Source organism: Bos indicus, chromosome 2, assembly GCF_029378745.1.
Source record: "Bos indicus isolate NIAB-ARS_2022 breed Sahiwal x Tharparkar chromosome 2, NIAB-ARS_B.indTharparkar_mat_pri_1.0, whole genome shotgun sequence".
NCBI lineage: Eukaryota > Metazoa > Chordata > Mammalia > Artiodactyla > Bovidae > Bos > Bos indicus.
The window spans coordinates 75,824,423-75,837,839 of record NC_091761.1 but is presented as its reverse complement, the minus strand read 5'-3'; the positions used below and the strand labels follow the sequence as shown (position 1 = coordinate 75,837,839).

The 13,417-nt window shown below is 37.5% G+C and overlaps 1 protein-coding gene across 1 annotated transcript in view; it reads right to left on the bottom strand.

Annotated features, from left to right (window-relative positions):
- CNTNAP5 (contactin associated protein family member 5) overlaps positions 1–7,050 on the bottom strand; it is a 1,031,770-nt gene extending 1,024,720 nt beyond the window's left edge. Inside the window, exon 1 of the mRNA XM_070769229.1 lies at positions 6,888–7,050. Within this exon, the coding sequence (XP_070625330.1) occupies positions 6,888–7,002 (115 nt within the window). The 5' untranslated portion in view covers positions 7,003–7,050. The remainder of the gene's footprint in view (positions 1–6,887) is intronic.
- Between the last annotated feature and the right edge of the window lie 6,367 nt (positions 7,051–13,417).

Below are 13,417 nucleotides of genomic sequence, written 5' to 3'. Positions count from 1 at the left end.
TGGATACAGACAGCATGTGCTATATGGTGTCATGCAAATATGAAATACACCGCACTCAGAATATGGTCGCTTGGTATTCCCCGAGAAGAACTTCATTTCAGAGAACTGAGCACCTTTTCTAGTACCTACAGTTCTCATTTGTCAAAAACAATGGAAGCTGCAATAAAATACATTTTAACCACAAATCTGTGCCTTCTGTGAGTTTACTAGCTCATAGATTCCTTGGTTTTGAAATTACTTGGCTCATGATTTTCTTTCTGATTCTTTATGACCTTTGCAGGTTCTGAAACTTTCCTTCTTAGGCCCTTATTAATTATCACCTGTGTTATTGTAATAAGCTCTTCACTGGTTTTCTTATGACTAGCCTTCATTCATTTTAATTTTTCCTTCGTACAGTGATATTTTAAACACAAAAATCTGATTATGTATTATTTAATTACATGTTAAAAATATTTTGATGACCCTCTATAGTTTTCACAGTAAAAATCAAAGACTCCCATGTTTACCTACTTGTTCAGTTTTTTCTTCTATCTGTAGGCCTATGAGTCACTCGTGCAAGTAATCACTACAACACACAAAGCCTCTAATACCTCCCTTCCTTTTCCCAGCTGGGAAGTCTGACTCTAAGTCTTGACTTACATTCTGTTTCCCTCAGACAGCCCGCATCAATGCCCCAGCCAGTTTAAGATTCTCACTTGTGCTTACCTTTGTTATAGCATTTATCACTTTGATGTGATTAAAGATTTATTTTGCTGGCTGCTCATGTTTAAATTTCCTTGAGGTCATGGCCTCTATCTTTTAATGCATCTTTATTCCTCCAGCTTCTTAGAAAAACTTGACTTTAAGAAAGAGAACTTTTTCTTGGGACTCATTTCTTCAACAAAATTTTTCAAATGAGTAACATACACAAACTCTTAACACTTAAATCTTCTCCCAACCACAGCATAAGAAGATGACATCAGAGACTCAGGATTATGTTATCAGGGCAGTATTGTAGGTTTGTAACTAGATAAGATCTTTCCAGTAGTTTATGACTAAAACTACTGGAAAGATTTTATATTCCATTAAATAGAATTTAAACTTTTCTTCTTTATACTTAAAACTGAGTTATGAAGAAGGATTTTTATATCAATATATATCTGTGTCTTTTCAGACTATATAGAAAACATTCATTAAAATTGCAAAAGCAATTTAATAAAATTACCTCAAACTTGGTTTTAAGGTCAAAGAATGGGAAGATGTTCTCTCTGAGGAACAAAGAACCATTTGACACAGAAATAAGATTATGTCAGCAATGAACTCATGGAAGTATGCAGCTTTGTGTAAATGCAGAAGCCCACTCTTCAGCTCCAAATCCAACCAAATGATCTAAATTTCTGCTCTTTCACTTAAAAGCTGCATATTCTAACATCTTCTTAACATTTCCCAAACTAGAACAAGTAATACTTTTTATTTGAAAACAAACAAACAAACATAAACCTATACATTTCAAAAGACTCTAGCAGTAGGACCATAGAACAATCTTGGTTTAGAAATGAAAAATTTTAGTTGGAACCCATTCATTTCTTCTCTCATCTACATATTTTAGGCATTGACTATAGATATTCAGATAAAATATGATAATCAGGGAAATGGACATTTAGTTGGGGAGACAAGAACTGGAAGTGCTATGGAAATACAGTAATAATATACAGGACATTTGACCTAGCTTGGGGAAAGTGTGTATGTTTTCCGGGGGAGGAGATGGAGAAAGTGATAGAAGATAGAAAGTGTGAAAGGACATTCTAAACCAAGTAGACAGACATATGCCAATAAACACAAGAAAACGTGAGAAAGCATGGTTTGTCTATAGAATACGGAATTCCAGAAACTGGAAATTAGACAATATGGGAGGAGTAATTTGGATGAAATTTATAGTATTAGGCAGAGCCTGTTCAGGACCAGCCCAATGCTGAGAAAGGAAGCTTATACCTGCTATTTAATTAATAGTTTTGTCTGACATCTATTGACTTACAAGACATGATACCAAGAGAGGTACCTTTTTATGGTATTGTGTATGTATGTGTGTTTGCACACACGTCACATCTTCAAGGCTATATCCTTTCCTTATCGAGTTTTGAACTGAAACTTGTAAAAGAAAAATAGAACATCTGGTGTTCATCCAGATATAAGGTTTCCAATCTTTGACTATTGCAATGTCTGGCATCTTGCATCAAATGTAGATTAAGGTAAAGCTCAGGAGCTGGTTCTGGTGGAAAGAGCTGCCTCCACAGCCTTTGTTATGAACAGAGCTGCAGAGAATAACTACAGAGATTCCAAGGCAACTTTCTTCAGATGCACACACATAGACCCCATCAGAATGCATGAGGATTACTTTTATATCTTGTAAAGAGTCTGATCTTTGGAGATGGACAGATACAGGTTCAGTTTCTGATTTTTTTTCATTCCTTGAGTTTATGATCTTGGGAAAATTATTAACGTCTATTAACCTTAAATTTACTCATCTGTAAACTGGATTTAATAAAGCCTACCTAGCTGTGCTTCCTTGCCAAATTGCACATGGATTGAGAGATACTAAGCCCATAGCAGCTTACAGCTAGTAGGAATTAAACCTCTATTATGTTGTTATTCTAAGTATAATTGCTTAACAGTTTTGAGTACTATCATCCCAGAAGTGTCTAATGAGAATCCTGAAACTTCAAAATAAAGCCTTTTTGAGTGAATGATTTTTGTACTCTAACCTTTCAGGTAACTAGACCATCTCCCCATTGTCCTACATGACAAGGATAATTAGGCTTGTATATATAGGTCATATTTCAGCAGAGTTCTGGCATACAAGATAAAGAGCTTTTTGTTCACCAACTAAAGAAAAAGTTTTAGGAACATTTTTAATGATATCACATTATTTTGTTTTGTAACAAATGGGCACGCAGTGAAAAATAAAGCAATCTAGTAAAGGAAAACTGGGTCCCATTAAAGAAAGGAAAGGCAAGAGAAGCTGGGAAAAAACTGCAATTTAGAAGACAGTCAGTCATTCATTAGAATGAGAATAAGACATGGGGGTGAGTTAAGATGCTTCTTACAGAAACTGACTTTTTTTTAAAGTGTATACCCTTGTATGATAATTGCTAGTCCAGGTTTTCTGTTTTCCAGTTGTGGAAATATGAACCTGATTTTGAGATGGGAACTATGTGAAGAGAAAGGGAAAAGAATTCATCTGGATAGTCAAAGACCAGCCCATTTAACCATAGGAAAATCTTCAGGAGTCTTGCAAGTGAGCAATATAATGTTTCTTTCACTTCTGATGACTGCAATGTAAATGCCATAAAAAAGTAAATGGCAAACACTTTCCTGCTAAAAAGAATCTAGTCCTTGTTTATTTATAATATTATATATTGATTGGGTTTGTGCATAAGCTTCAGAAAACTCAAGGTACAGTGCGTCTCTTTATTTGAAGATCTTTAGGAATATGATTGACATCTTCCTATATTTTTGATAAAGTTCTGCCTGTGATGAAAGGAGTAAAGAGTTTTCAATTTCTCTCTTCTGGCTGTTATCTGTGTGGACTTAATGTGTAGCAACAAAGAGAAAAGATGCTTAGAGATCATTCAAGTGACTGGTTAGAATTAAGGCTCTTTATAATCAAATAGTATCCAGTTATTGTAAAATAAAGTGAACAGTGACCTTAAAAGTGTCCCCTGCATTCCCCTTGTCTTCTGAATGCAAGCATGTCTTTTAACATACCTGTTTGAAGAATTTCCTGTGTAAAATTTAAGCTGCTATTCTATTTGGGAGTAGATACATATCTCAGTTGCTATTTTATACCTGAGCTGTGAGAACAGAAATGATGCATCACCTGATGGGTGTTTGGTATCTTAGCTGTGACATAATTAGGGCTAGAACTCCTATCATTTCAAAAACCTAGTTTCACTCTAACCAATTATCAAGTCTCATCATTTCTTCTTATGTCAAAGGAGCTGATATTATATGTAAAACGTTTTTTTTTTTTTTCATTTAACACCGGCCTATCATATCTACATTTGAAATTAACTAATTCCCTCAGGGTAAACCCAAAGGAAGTAATGTAGCTGTTTAATATCCTGAAAATCCGAAATGGGGGAATTTCCAGAGTTTTTATTACTGGTTGGTAATTATGTTCTCTGCACAGATTCATATTATCTATACTGTAGCTGGCCTTCTAACCTGACTTTATTTTAATTTTGTTTAATTAGAAACTTATAAGACCTATAATTGGGCAAGAATTCATTTTTCCTTTGTAGCTAAATGCCCAAGTTTTGGTCAGATTATGAGAAAATTAAACACACACAAACAGCACTAACAATAATAAATTGTTGCCAGAAGATGAGAAACAATTAAAAGTTGTTTTTAGTTGAACAAAGTTCACAAGTATACCATGGAGCATCTTGGGTAAACAATCCATTTCCAAGAGTACTGTCACAAATGACTTGAAGTATTATTTCAAAATATAGAAATAATAATCCTGGGGGAAAATCCTCCAAATTATCTATAAACTTACAAAAATTGACAATTTTAAAGATTTCTCTTTGTCAATATATGCATATAAATGCTAATGGGTTGTAGCTAAAAAATAAACAAAAGCACTATAAAAAATGGATTAAGTATGTGGACAACAGAAGTCTGGAAGAATTGTGGAATGTTATTTATTTATTTTTTTTCCTTAGAGGTTCTGCATCACAGGTTTGGAAGACCACCAGAACTGAATTCAAAGTAATTTTCTGCTGCTATTCTATTGTTCACTGAATTAATACATTTTGTTTGGCAAAATAAAAACATTTAACGTTACTGTTTAAGAACACTGACCCCCATATATTTAGCAAGCAGCATGCATTCAACTGAAATGCTGATTGGAAATAGGGAAATTACACTGTCAGTGATGAAATACTAAAGCTCATTATCACAAGGTTTTATTTTAAATGCCTAGAATTAGCTTTATTGCTGCATCAGTAATGATAAGCATGAGCCTTAAGCTCATACCATTTAGGTTTTATGAACATTATTGTAACATTAACTATAATTCAGTTAATTTACAGAAAAACTCATCCTATGTTTTTTTTTTCCTTGCTCTTAAGATGCTATATAAGGAAGCCAAAACCATATTCCTATAGAGCATGTTCTATTTATTTCACCCTTATTCCTCATTTTTTTCTTCATAGATCTTCAAAATATTAACTGTTTTCAGATAGGTGTATGTGCTAGAGGAAAAGCACAGCTGTTTTACTACCACACCTTTGCATCATTAGGACAATACTGACCTCTAGTGTTCTAGGAGTTAGAGAAAGAAAGCACCATGCCTAACTTCCTCTTACTGAACCACTTAGATGTTTTTCTACAGCACCATGGGAACAATTTTACTTACAAAAGAAAAAAAAAAAAAAAAGAGGGGGAGAAGCAGGAGGATGTGGGGAGAAGATGAGGAGAGAAATATTAGATTTCACCCTGTCCTTACCTATTCTCTGAAATAATTTCTGAACTAAGCCCTTTTGGTTCCTCCCCTTTAAAGAGGCTGACCTCTTCAGCATACCTTTAAAATACAGACTTTAATAAAAATCTTTATAATCCATTTCCACTAACTATCAATTTCAGATCCCCCAAACTTCCAATCACAGATAGGAGCACTGGGTCAGCTTTGGATCATTATCAGTAAACATTTTCCAATTGTTTTCCCTTGAGGTACTGAGTATCTTTTTCTTAAGGACCTTTTGGATTAAGGAAGGTGGAAAGTGAGGTAGAGAAACTTGTAAGTAGTAAGTGGCCTTCCTACTCTTCTCCAACAGTGATGGTTCACACCAAAAAAAAAAAAAGTATCAGAACAGTTCGAATTTGGTTAGATATTACTGAGGTTCATGATGAAGTTAGTAGATAAGGCAGGAAACCCAGAACCTTGAGGAAACTTAATAAACCATCTTTGGAAACCACACAGATGGCTTAATTGCATTCTTTCTTCATTTAGGAGTTTCCAGAGCTGGAAAAACTTCCCTTTCTCTGCCTAGAGAAGCAGTTGAGCAATTGAACTTGCACCTCTGATGGCTCCAGCAATTTATTCAAGTTTGACGAACTGGGTTCTTTAAATACACAGTGCAGGTGGCGGATCCCCAGGTGTCCAGCTTTCCTGCCTATTAAATTAAATGCCCCGCACTTGCCGAGGTTAGAGCTTGGATGGCAGTGTACACTTAGTGCATACTCATTATGTGTTCTTTGGCACAAAGATTTTGGGGGTGGAGTGTGCATCAAAGCTCTTTCTCCTATAACAGGGGCAGCCATTGATCTTGTCGTTTGACTACATCGGCCCATGACTTTTAGGCCAAAACTCCCAACCCTATTAAACAGATGACCATTGGTTGCAAGGTATCCCAACTAGAGCCTTCTGCCTAGGGGAGAGCTGAAAGCCATGGATAAGAGGCACAGGGCATACTGCAAATCGGAGCGAGGCAGCCGCATTCAGAAAGGAACCGCTGTCACCGAGTGCAGTGGCTGGGAGCATCTCTGTGTCTGGAAGATCAGCCCCCATTCCTACAGCCAGAATCGGGGACCCTTCCCGGGAGAAGCTCTGCTAAGATCAGGCAGGTAGAGAACGCGGAGCTGGCGGGAGGCTGAGGCAAGAAAATCTTCCCTTCTCCCCCGAACTTTCCGATTCGGGAAGAAGGGCAGAAAATCCAGAGGGGCTGGCTCCTTCGAGCTCTGCTAACTTTTGGGATGGTTAGAGCTATAGAAACACACCAATCAGCATTTTCCCCCTTTTCCTGTGCTCAGAGCAGACACAATTGAACACGCTTGGACAGTTGAGTGTCTTTCCAAACGTCAGGGTCTCCCACCTCACCTACTCGCCCCAAGCTCCTGATACTCACAATTTGCCGCTGTTAATCCTAAATGCCACAAGCCGGAAAAGAACAAAGTGAAAACGCTGGTCAGCCGTGGTCCAGAATCCATTTCCCCCGAGTAAGAGGTCCCTCCCAATCGCATTCCAAATTCGCAGGCTCCTGCCGCGGCTTCTTCTCTCTCTCTCTCTCTCCTCTGCACAGTCTGACCCCCGCCCACCCCCCCGTGGAGAGGCACTCGCGGCTTCACTCCATCCCTTGTCCAAACGCTTTACTGAAACCGTGGCGGGCGTTTCTCTGGAGGTGCAGATGGAGCTACTGTCCCCGCAACTGCCGCTGGCTTGCACTTCCCTTCCTCGCTCGCCTCTTCCTCCTCGTCCCCGCTTCTTAAAGGTGCAAACCCGACCCAAAGCCACAGCAGGCGCCGAGCTCGCTGGACAGCCGAACGCACCTCGCTAGCCACTAAAGCTGGAATCAGCACCCGGGCGGCGGACAGCTCCTTATAGGCGAATGGGGCGCGCGGCGCCGCCCCCGGCCAGGCCCGCCCGGCTCTCTCCTATAAGAGAAGCCTGGCTGGGCGGGTCTTCGCCCCGTTCCGGCGCGTTCCACCCGGACCGCCCGCCGCCTCGGTGCGCGCAGGCTACCTGGAGGGGACCGGGGAGGGACCGCACATCTCCATCTCTGCCTCGGTCTCTCTGGTTCCCCTCCTTCCCTGCCCCCCAATGTGGGGGATGCTTAAAAGCGTTGAAATTTAAACCAGGTTTTCGAAGAACGATGCTGAAGGGATACTAACAGGAGTTGGAAGACAGAACGCATTAGCAAGAGGGAATTTCCTTTGGAAAGCTTGACAACGAGATGGTTTTCTTTTCTTTTCTTTTCTTTTTTAAGAGGCGAGGGAAGACTTGAATTATTGAATTACGCGATTGAATTTGCCCCGGGTTTGTTCTCTAGAATGGAAGGCTGACTGGCATTGGTAATATTGGGATTTCTGATATAGCGGTTTAACGTGGTCCCAACCCCGCACCCAGCTCCCATCTCCCGTGGCTCATCCTTTGACGGCGGACCAGGTCTGCGTCTCCCTCCTCGCTGTTGGCACATAGCTTTGGGCAAGTACCTCAAGGTGTTTGGTGATTTCGGTTCCGGAGCCCAGGAGGTTCCTGGCATCTGAGAGAGAGGGGAAGACAGATCGGGCGTGGTAGATGAGAGTCAGGGTGGGGGTCCTAGTTGACTCATAGGATTCTAGATCTTAAAGCTTCAATGGATGGGATTTAAATTTAAAAAGATGTGAAAATAAAACGTAGTTTTGGTTTCTTCCTAAAGGCCCCCTACTAGAAACCCTGGTTTTATCTTTGACTTCTAGTTTACAACTGGGATTTCTCCTGCTTGACCATAAATCAGCTTATTTTGTTTTTATTGGAAGCCGTCAGAAAACTGTCAAACCTTAACAAAATGAGGAGCCATAATGATTTCTACTTGAGCTTATAATCACATTAGGGATGGAGTCACTTCAGAGGAAGTTGATGTCTCCTTTTTCCTCCCCCTCCCCCACCATTTCCCTCAGCAGTAACAAATATGCAGACTTATGTTACATTGTTGATTCCTGACAACCCTTGGTCCTCAGCTGCCAGCTGCACAGCTACAGCAAGTTGAGCTGAGACTCAAGCAGCTTCTGCATGAATCCTGAAGTTAGCCTTGTGCTTTTGGTTAGAGCTGGACTCACATCATTGGAATATTAACCTATAGTTGAATGAGAATTGGGTTAGTGACACCCTTATTTTATTAGAGCGTGAAGAATTCTGAGGTCCTCTCATTTGTAAGTAAATGATCCTCTTATCTCTAAGCTTCTGAAACCTGAAAATAATTGTGTTAGTTTCTAGATTTTTGGACAACCAGAATACTTCTCCAGGACAGGCTGCAGTTGTCCAGAGAAAGGCCATGACCAGGAGATCACAAAAGACCAAAGTGGAAGAGATCCAAGAAGCTGCTCAGTTGGCAGGGGTCTGAGTGAGGAGGAGGCTGGGTTTCCAAGTCTAGAAGCATGGGCTTGCCTTCTCCTATTGAAATCCAGGATTCCAGGTTTAAAAACACCTACGTGCCTAGCTTAAGCATACTATAGTCTAGAAAAACTAGGAACTGTTGTCCAGATTTGCATGTTCTTTAATATTTATATGACTTTAAAATAAATAAAATGGTAAAAATATATTTTAAGTCCCTTTTATATTCTTGCCTGATCCCATATTTAGAAGTAAATACTTCCTTTCCTGTTCACTGTTTTTATATTTTAGAAAACATATTTACATTGCTGAACAATATATAGTATTACTTAGATTGTCTTTAGCCAATACATAAATGGCATCATACTTTTCCATTTTGTACCTTGCAATTTACTCAACAACTCAAAATTTTATATATGTATATACATATATATGTACATATATATTTAATTTATACATTTCAATACAAGTAGTTATAATTATTTCAACTGCTATATTATATTTTATTTGGCAAAAATGCCACAATTTATTCTTTAACTCATCTGTTTATAAATCTATAGATTATTTCCAGATTTTTCTCAGTATAAACTATACAATCTTGTACTGGTCTCTTAGTATTTCTCAATTATGTGCTTAAAAGTTAAGATTTCTGGATTGTAGGAAATGCTTATCTTCAACTTTAGTAGGTATTGCTAATTGTTTTTTTAAATGTTACCAATTCTTACCCCCCTCCCCACCAGCAGTGAGATTTACCCAGCTCCACATCTTTACCAACATTTCAAGACCTCTCTTTTTATAAATGAGAAAATACTACCAGAGAACACAGGTCTTTGTTTACTGAGTTTAATGCTCCACTACACCTCTACACCTCTCCTACCTTCTACACCTCTCCAAAAATAGTTAAATGTTTCAAAAGTTATGGAAGATGTTGCTCCATTTTCTGATAGCATGACTGAAATCTATCTGAATCAATAAAATATGCTTGGAATATACATTGAAAGGCAATCAGGGAAAATTTTTACATGAAGCCCTGAAACTGTGAATGATCTTCAAGTTATTAGTAAATATTGGAACTCTGCATTTAATTGTCCATATGCAGACTTAGTGTATAGTATATAAATTGCACCTCATTTTAAATCCTATTTACAGTTGTAGCTTTTTTTCTCTCTTTCAAACACACCTGTTCTCAGAGCAAATTTGAGCCTTAAACAGCAGACATTTGTCTAAGATTTGTTAACATTTCAGTAAGAATACGGCAGCTCTGGATGTAGCAGGGATAAACAGCTGTTCTTCTCTGACAATAGTGTAAACAATGCCATCTTCTGGGGGCATTTTGCCAACAAGTTTTTATTAGCCTTAGAATATTAATCACTATCAAAAGTGCAGCCAGATTGATACTTACCTACTAAAATTCTTTTCTAAACCTTTTAGTCTGATAAATCCACCTTTTGAGTGGTGGAATAGAAGCTAAATAACCTCCCTTTCCCCCCTGTAGCTTTATATAAAAGAATAAGTCATACTTGCAGAGCACTTTGTTTTGAAGAGGGTTAAAAATTCTGCATAGATAGAGCAGATTGATTGGTAATGGGGAATGGGGAAAAACGAATAATTGAAATCCTCAAATGTGTGCATTTTAAAATGATAAATCTGAACATCTCAAGACAAACATATCTGAGATCTTTAAAAAGGAATAAAGTGGATGGGACTGGGTTTTCTTGTCCTTTTAATTTTCCCTTTGAGTGTTCCTACTTTTCCCTTAAGAGAGTAGAAGGGAAATAGTCATTTGTCAACTGGACTCTTAGCTTCTGAATATTCAGCAAATTATGTAAATCACTGATTTTGTAATCCTTCTGTGAGACATATGGAAGGTATGTTTTGTCATCTGCATTTTATAGATGTGATCCTAAGAGGAGAAAGATACTGACACGTTAAATATCATACCTACTTAATGGTCTCAGACCATATAACACTTGAAAATTAAAACCTCCCCTCATATTTCCTTTATCTTTACAAATACAAAGTGAAAGTTTTAGTTGTTCAGTCGTGTCAGACTCTTTGCTACCCCACAGGTTCTAACCCACCAGCTCTTCTGTCCATGGAACTCTTCAGGCAAGAATGCTGGAATGACTTGCCTTTCCCTTCTCCAGGGGAATTTTCCCAACCCAGGGATCGAACCCATGTCTCCTGCATTGCAGGCAGATTCTTTACTCGCTGAACCACCAGAGGAAAAAATCACTATGACATATGGGTACATGGTATGGATGGGAGAAGAGTCTGCATCAGTCATTGTAGGCTATTCCATTTTGAATATCAGTACTTTGGGATTATTGCAACTTCATATATCATAGTTTGTTGCAACTTCTGTTGTCACCCATATATTCAAAATAGGTGTTTAAAAAATATTTATGAAACAGAAAGTTAAATTATTTTTCCTTTAATGCTTTCTTCTCCTTTTAAATGTTTTAATTTTCTTCTTTTTTTCCCCCCTTTTATAGTTTGTATCCAAAACTACATATGCTCTATTTATGGAATGTAGAAAATGAGGAAAAAAAAAACAACTTTGTTCTCATTGAGCTAAAAATGATTGGGGAAAATATGATGTCAACATATTAAAAATTGAGATAACAATACAAATTAGCATGTGATTAATTGTCAGAGAATAAGCACTGTAGAAGTTCCTAAATTGACAAAGATTGCCTCCTCTGGGAATGAAAACTTATAGTTGGCAGCGTGAAGTGATTCTTTGTTTCTTTGGGGGTAAAGGGATTTGAGTCACCCTGGGCCATGAAGATTGTTATTCAAGTTAGATTAGGTCAGGTATATTTGCCTTAACAAGAAAGTCAAATATTAGGGTAATGAATGCAGAATTCCACTTTTGCAGAAGAGTGGACTATTCTATTAAAGCAAATGGACTTTAGTCAAATGTTGAGAAGAATTCACTTGAGCCTCTCCCCTACTCCTTCTGTCTCCTAATTCTACCTCAAACTCAATCTTATCACCACAAGCTCATCCTTTATATCAAAATGAGTCATTGGTAGTGTATCTCCTGCACATAGAGCAACACTGTAAATATCTGTACCTGAGGTGCAAGTTTCTCATCTGGTAGCACGGCATACTGTTTTCACACACTCCTCTTTCTTCCTTCTATGAACTTCTTCCCTATTAGCTAATTCGCTTGTCATTCAAGTCCAAATTCAGTTAATACCTCTATCAAGCTCTTTATCAATTACTGTGAAATATTTTTGTTCACATGTATTTTCCTAACTCTGAGTAGATGCTCAAGAACAGTAATTTAACAATTAGTATTCAACTTTGAGTCTTCAGTATACATGCAGGATTTTCAGAAATGTTTGATGAATGGATAATGTTAGATATGAAAAGACTTGTCTACTTTTTTAATGCTACCCATCCCCTCACTTTAACCTCCATTGCATCAGAATTCAAAGCTTCTTTTGAGGGCATTTGTCCTTGGAAATCAATATGTAAATTATATGTAAAATCATTGGGGATGCAGTTTAGAATAGTATTTTGATAGTTCATTCTCCTAAGCCGTATATTTCTCAAATGTTCAGATTTTTCTAGGGGAGAAATTCACTCTCTCAAGTTTATATATAATTATATTTGATTTGCACAAATCCAGCCATACCACATCCAGAAACATATGTCAAAAAATGGTCTCCTCCACTTATCTCTGACTCTCTGTAAAGGAAGTGCTGCCTACAATTACTTAGAAATCATTTTTTTATGTATATCATGTTTCAGAAGAAACCTGTTTGAGGTAGTTTAATGAAAAGTTTTGGGCTTAGAATCAGAAACTCTGAGTATTAGCTTTGACTTAACAGTTTAGGTATGAGACCTTGAGTATATAATTTGGTATCTCTGAGATTCAACTTCCACATCTGTAAATTGTGAATTGTGGTAATTCCTAGTTTAGGCAGTTCTGCATAGTGCATGTAATTATGCATGTGAAGATATTTCTGTTATACAGGCACAAGTTATGATGTGTGTTAATGTTGTCAAACACGTTAATGTTTAACATGTGTTAAAGAAAACAAGTCATCAAGCCCTTATCCACTATATCTGTCATATATTCATCTGGCATTGCCTAAAAATATTACCAATTATATGGGAAATATGCTTAATCATTATCCAGAGACATCACAATAATCCAATCAAATAATTTATTGAGCAACAATAATGTTCCTAGATTTGTATCATTAACTTTTGGTTAAATATATGAGACTTACTTATATATGTTGCTGTCTTCTAGGTTCTTACACTCCCCAGAATTTCTATGTGGTAAAATAACATATATAAACATAAATAATAAATACTTATGGGAGAGAAAGTAATCTTTTTTTCAAATCCATCAAAATGGCAGACATTATGGTTTTTTTGATCATCAGCCATTTAGACTTGTTCTTTGATTGCAAAACAAGCTATTGAAGAAATCATTTCACTAAGCCTACCACAGCAATTATAATGCATTCCCCTTTTAGAATGATTATCTGGATCTTGCCTATGGCCCATTTCTGACCAATAAGACTGAACAGGCAGGAAAGATTT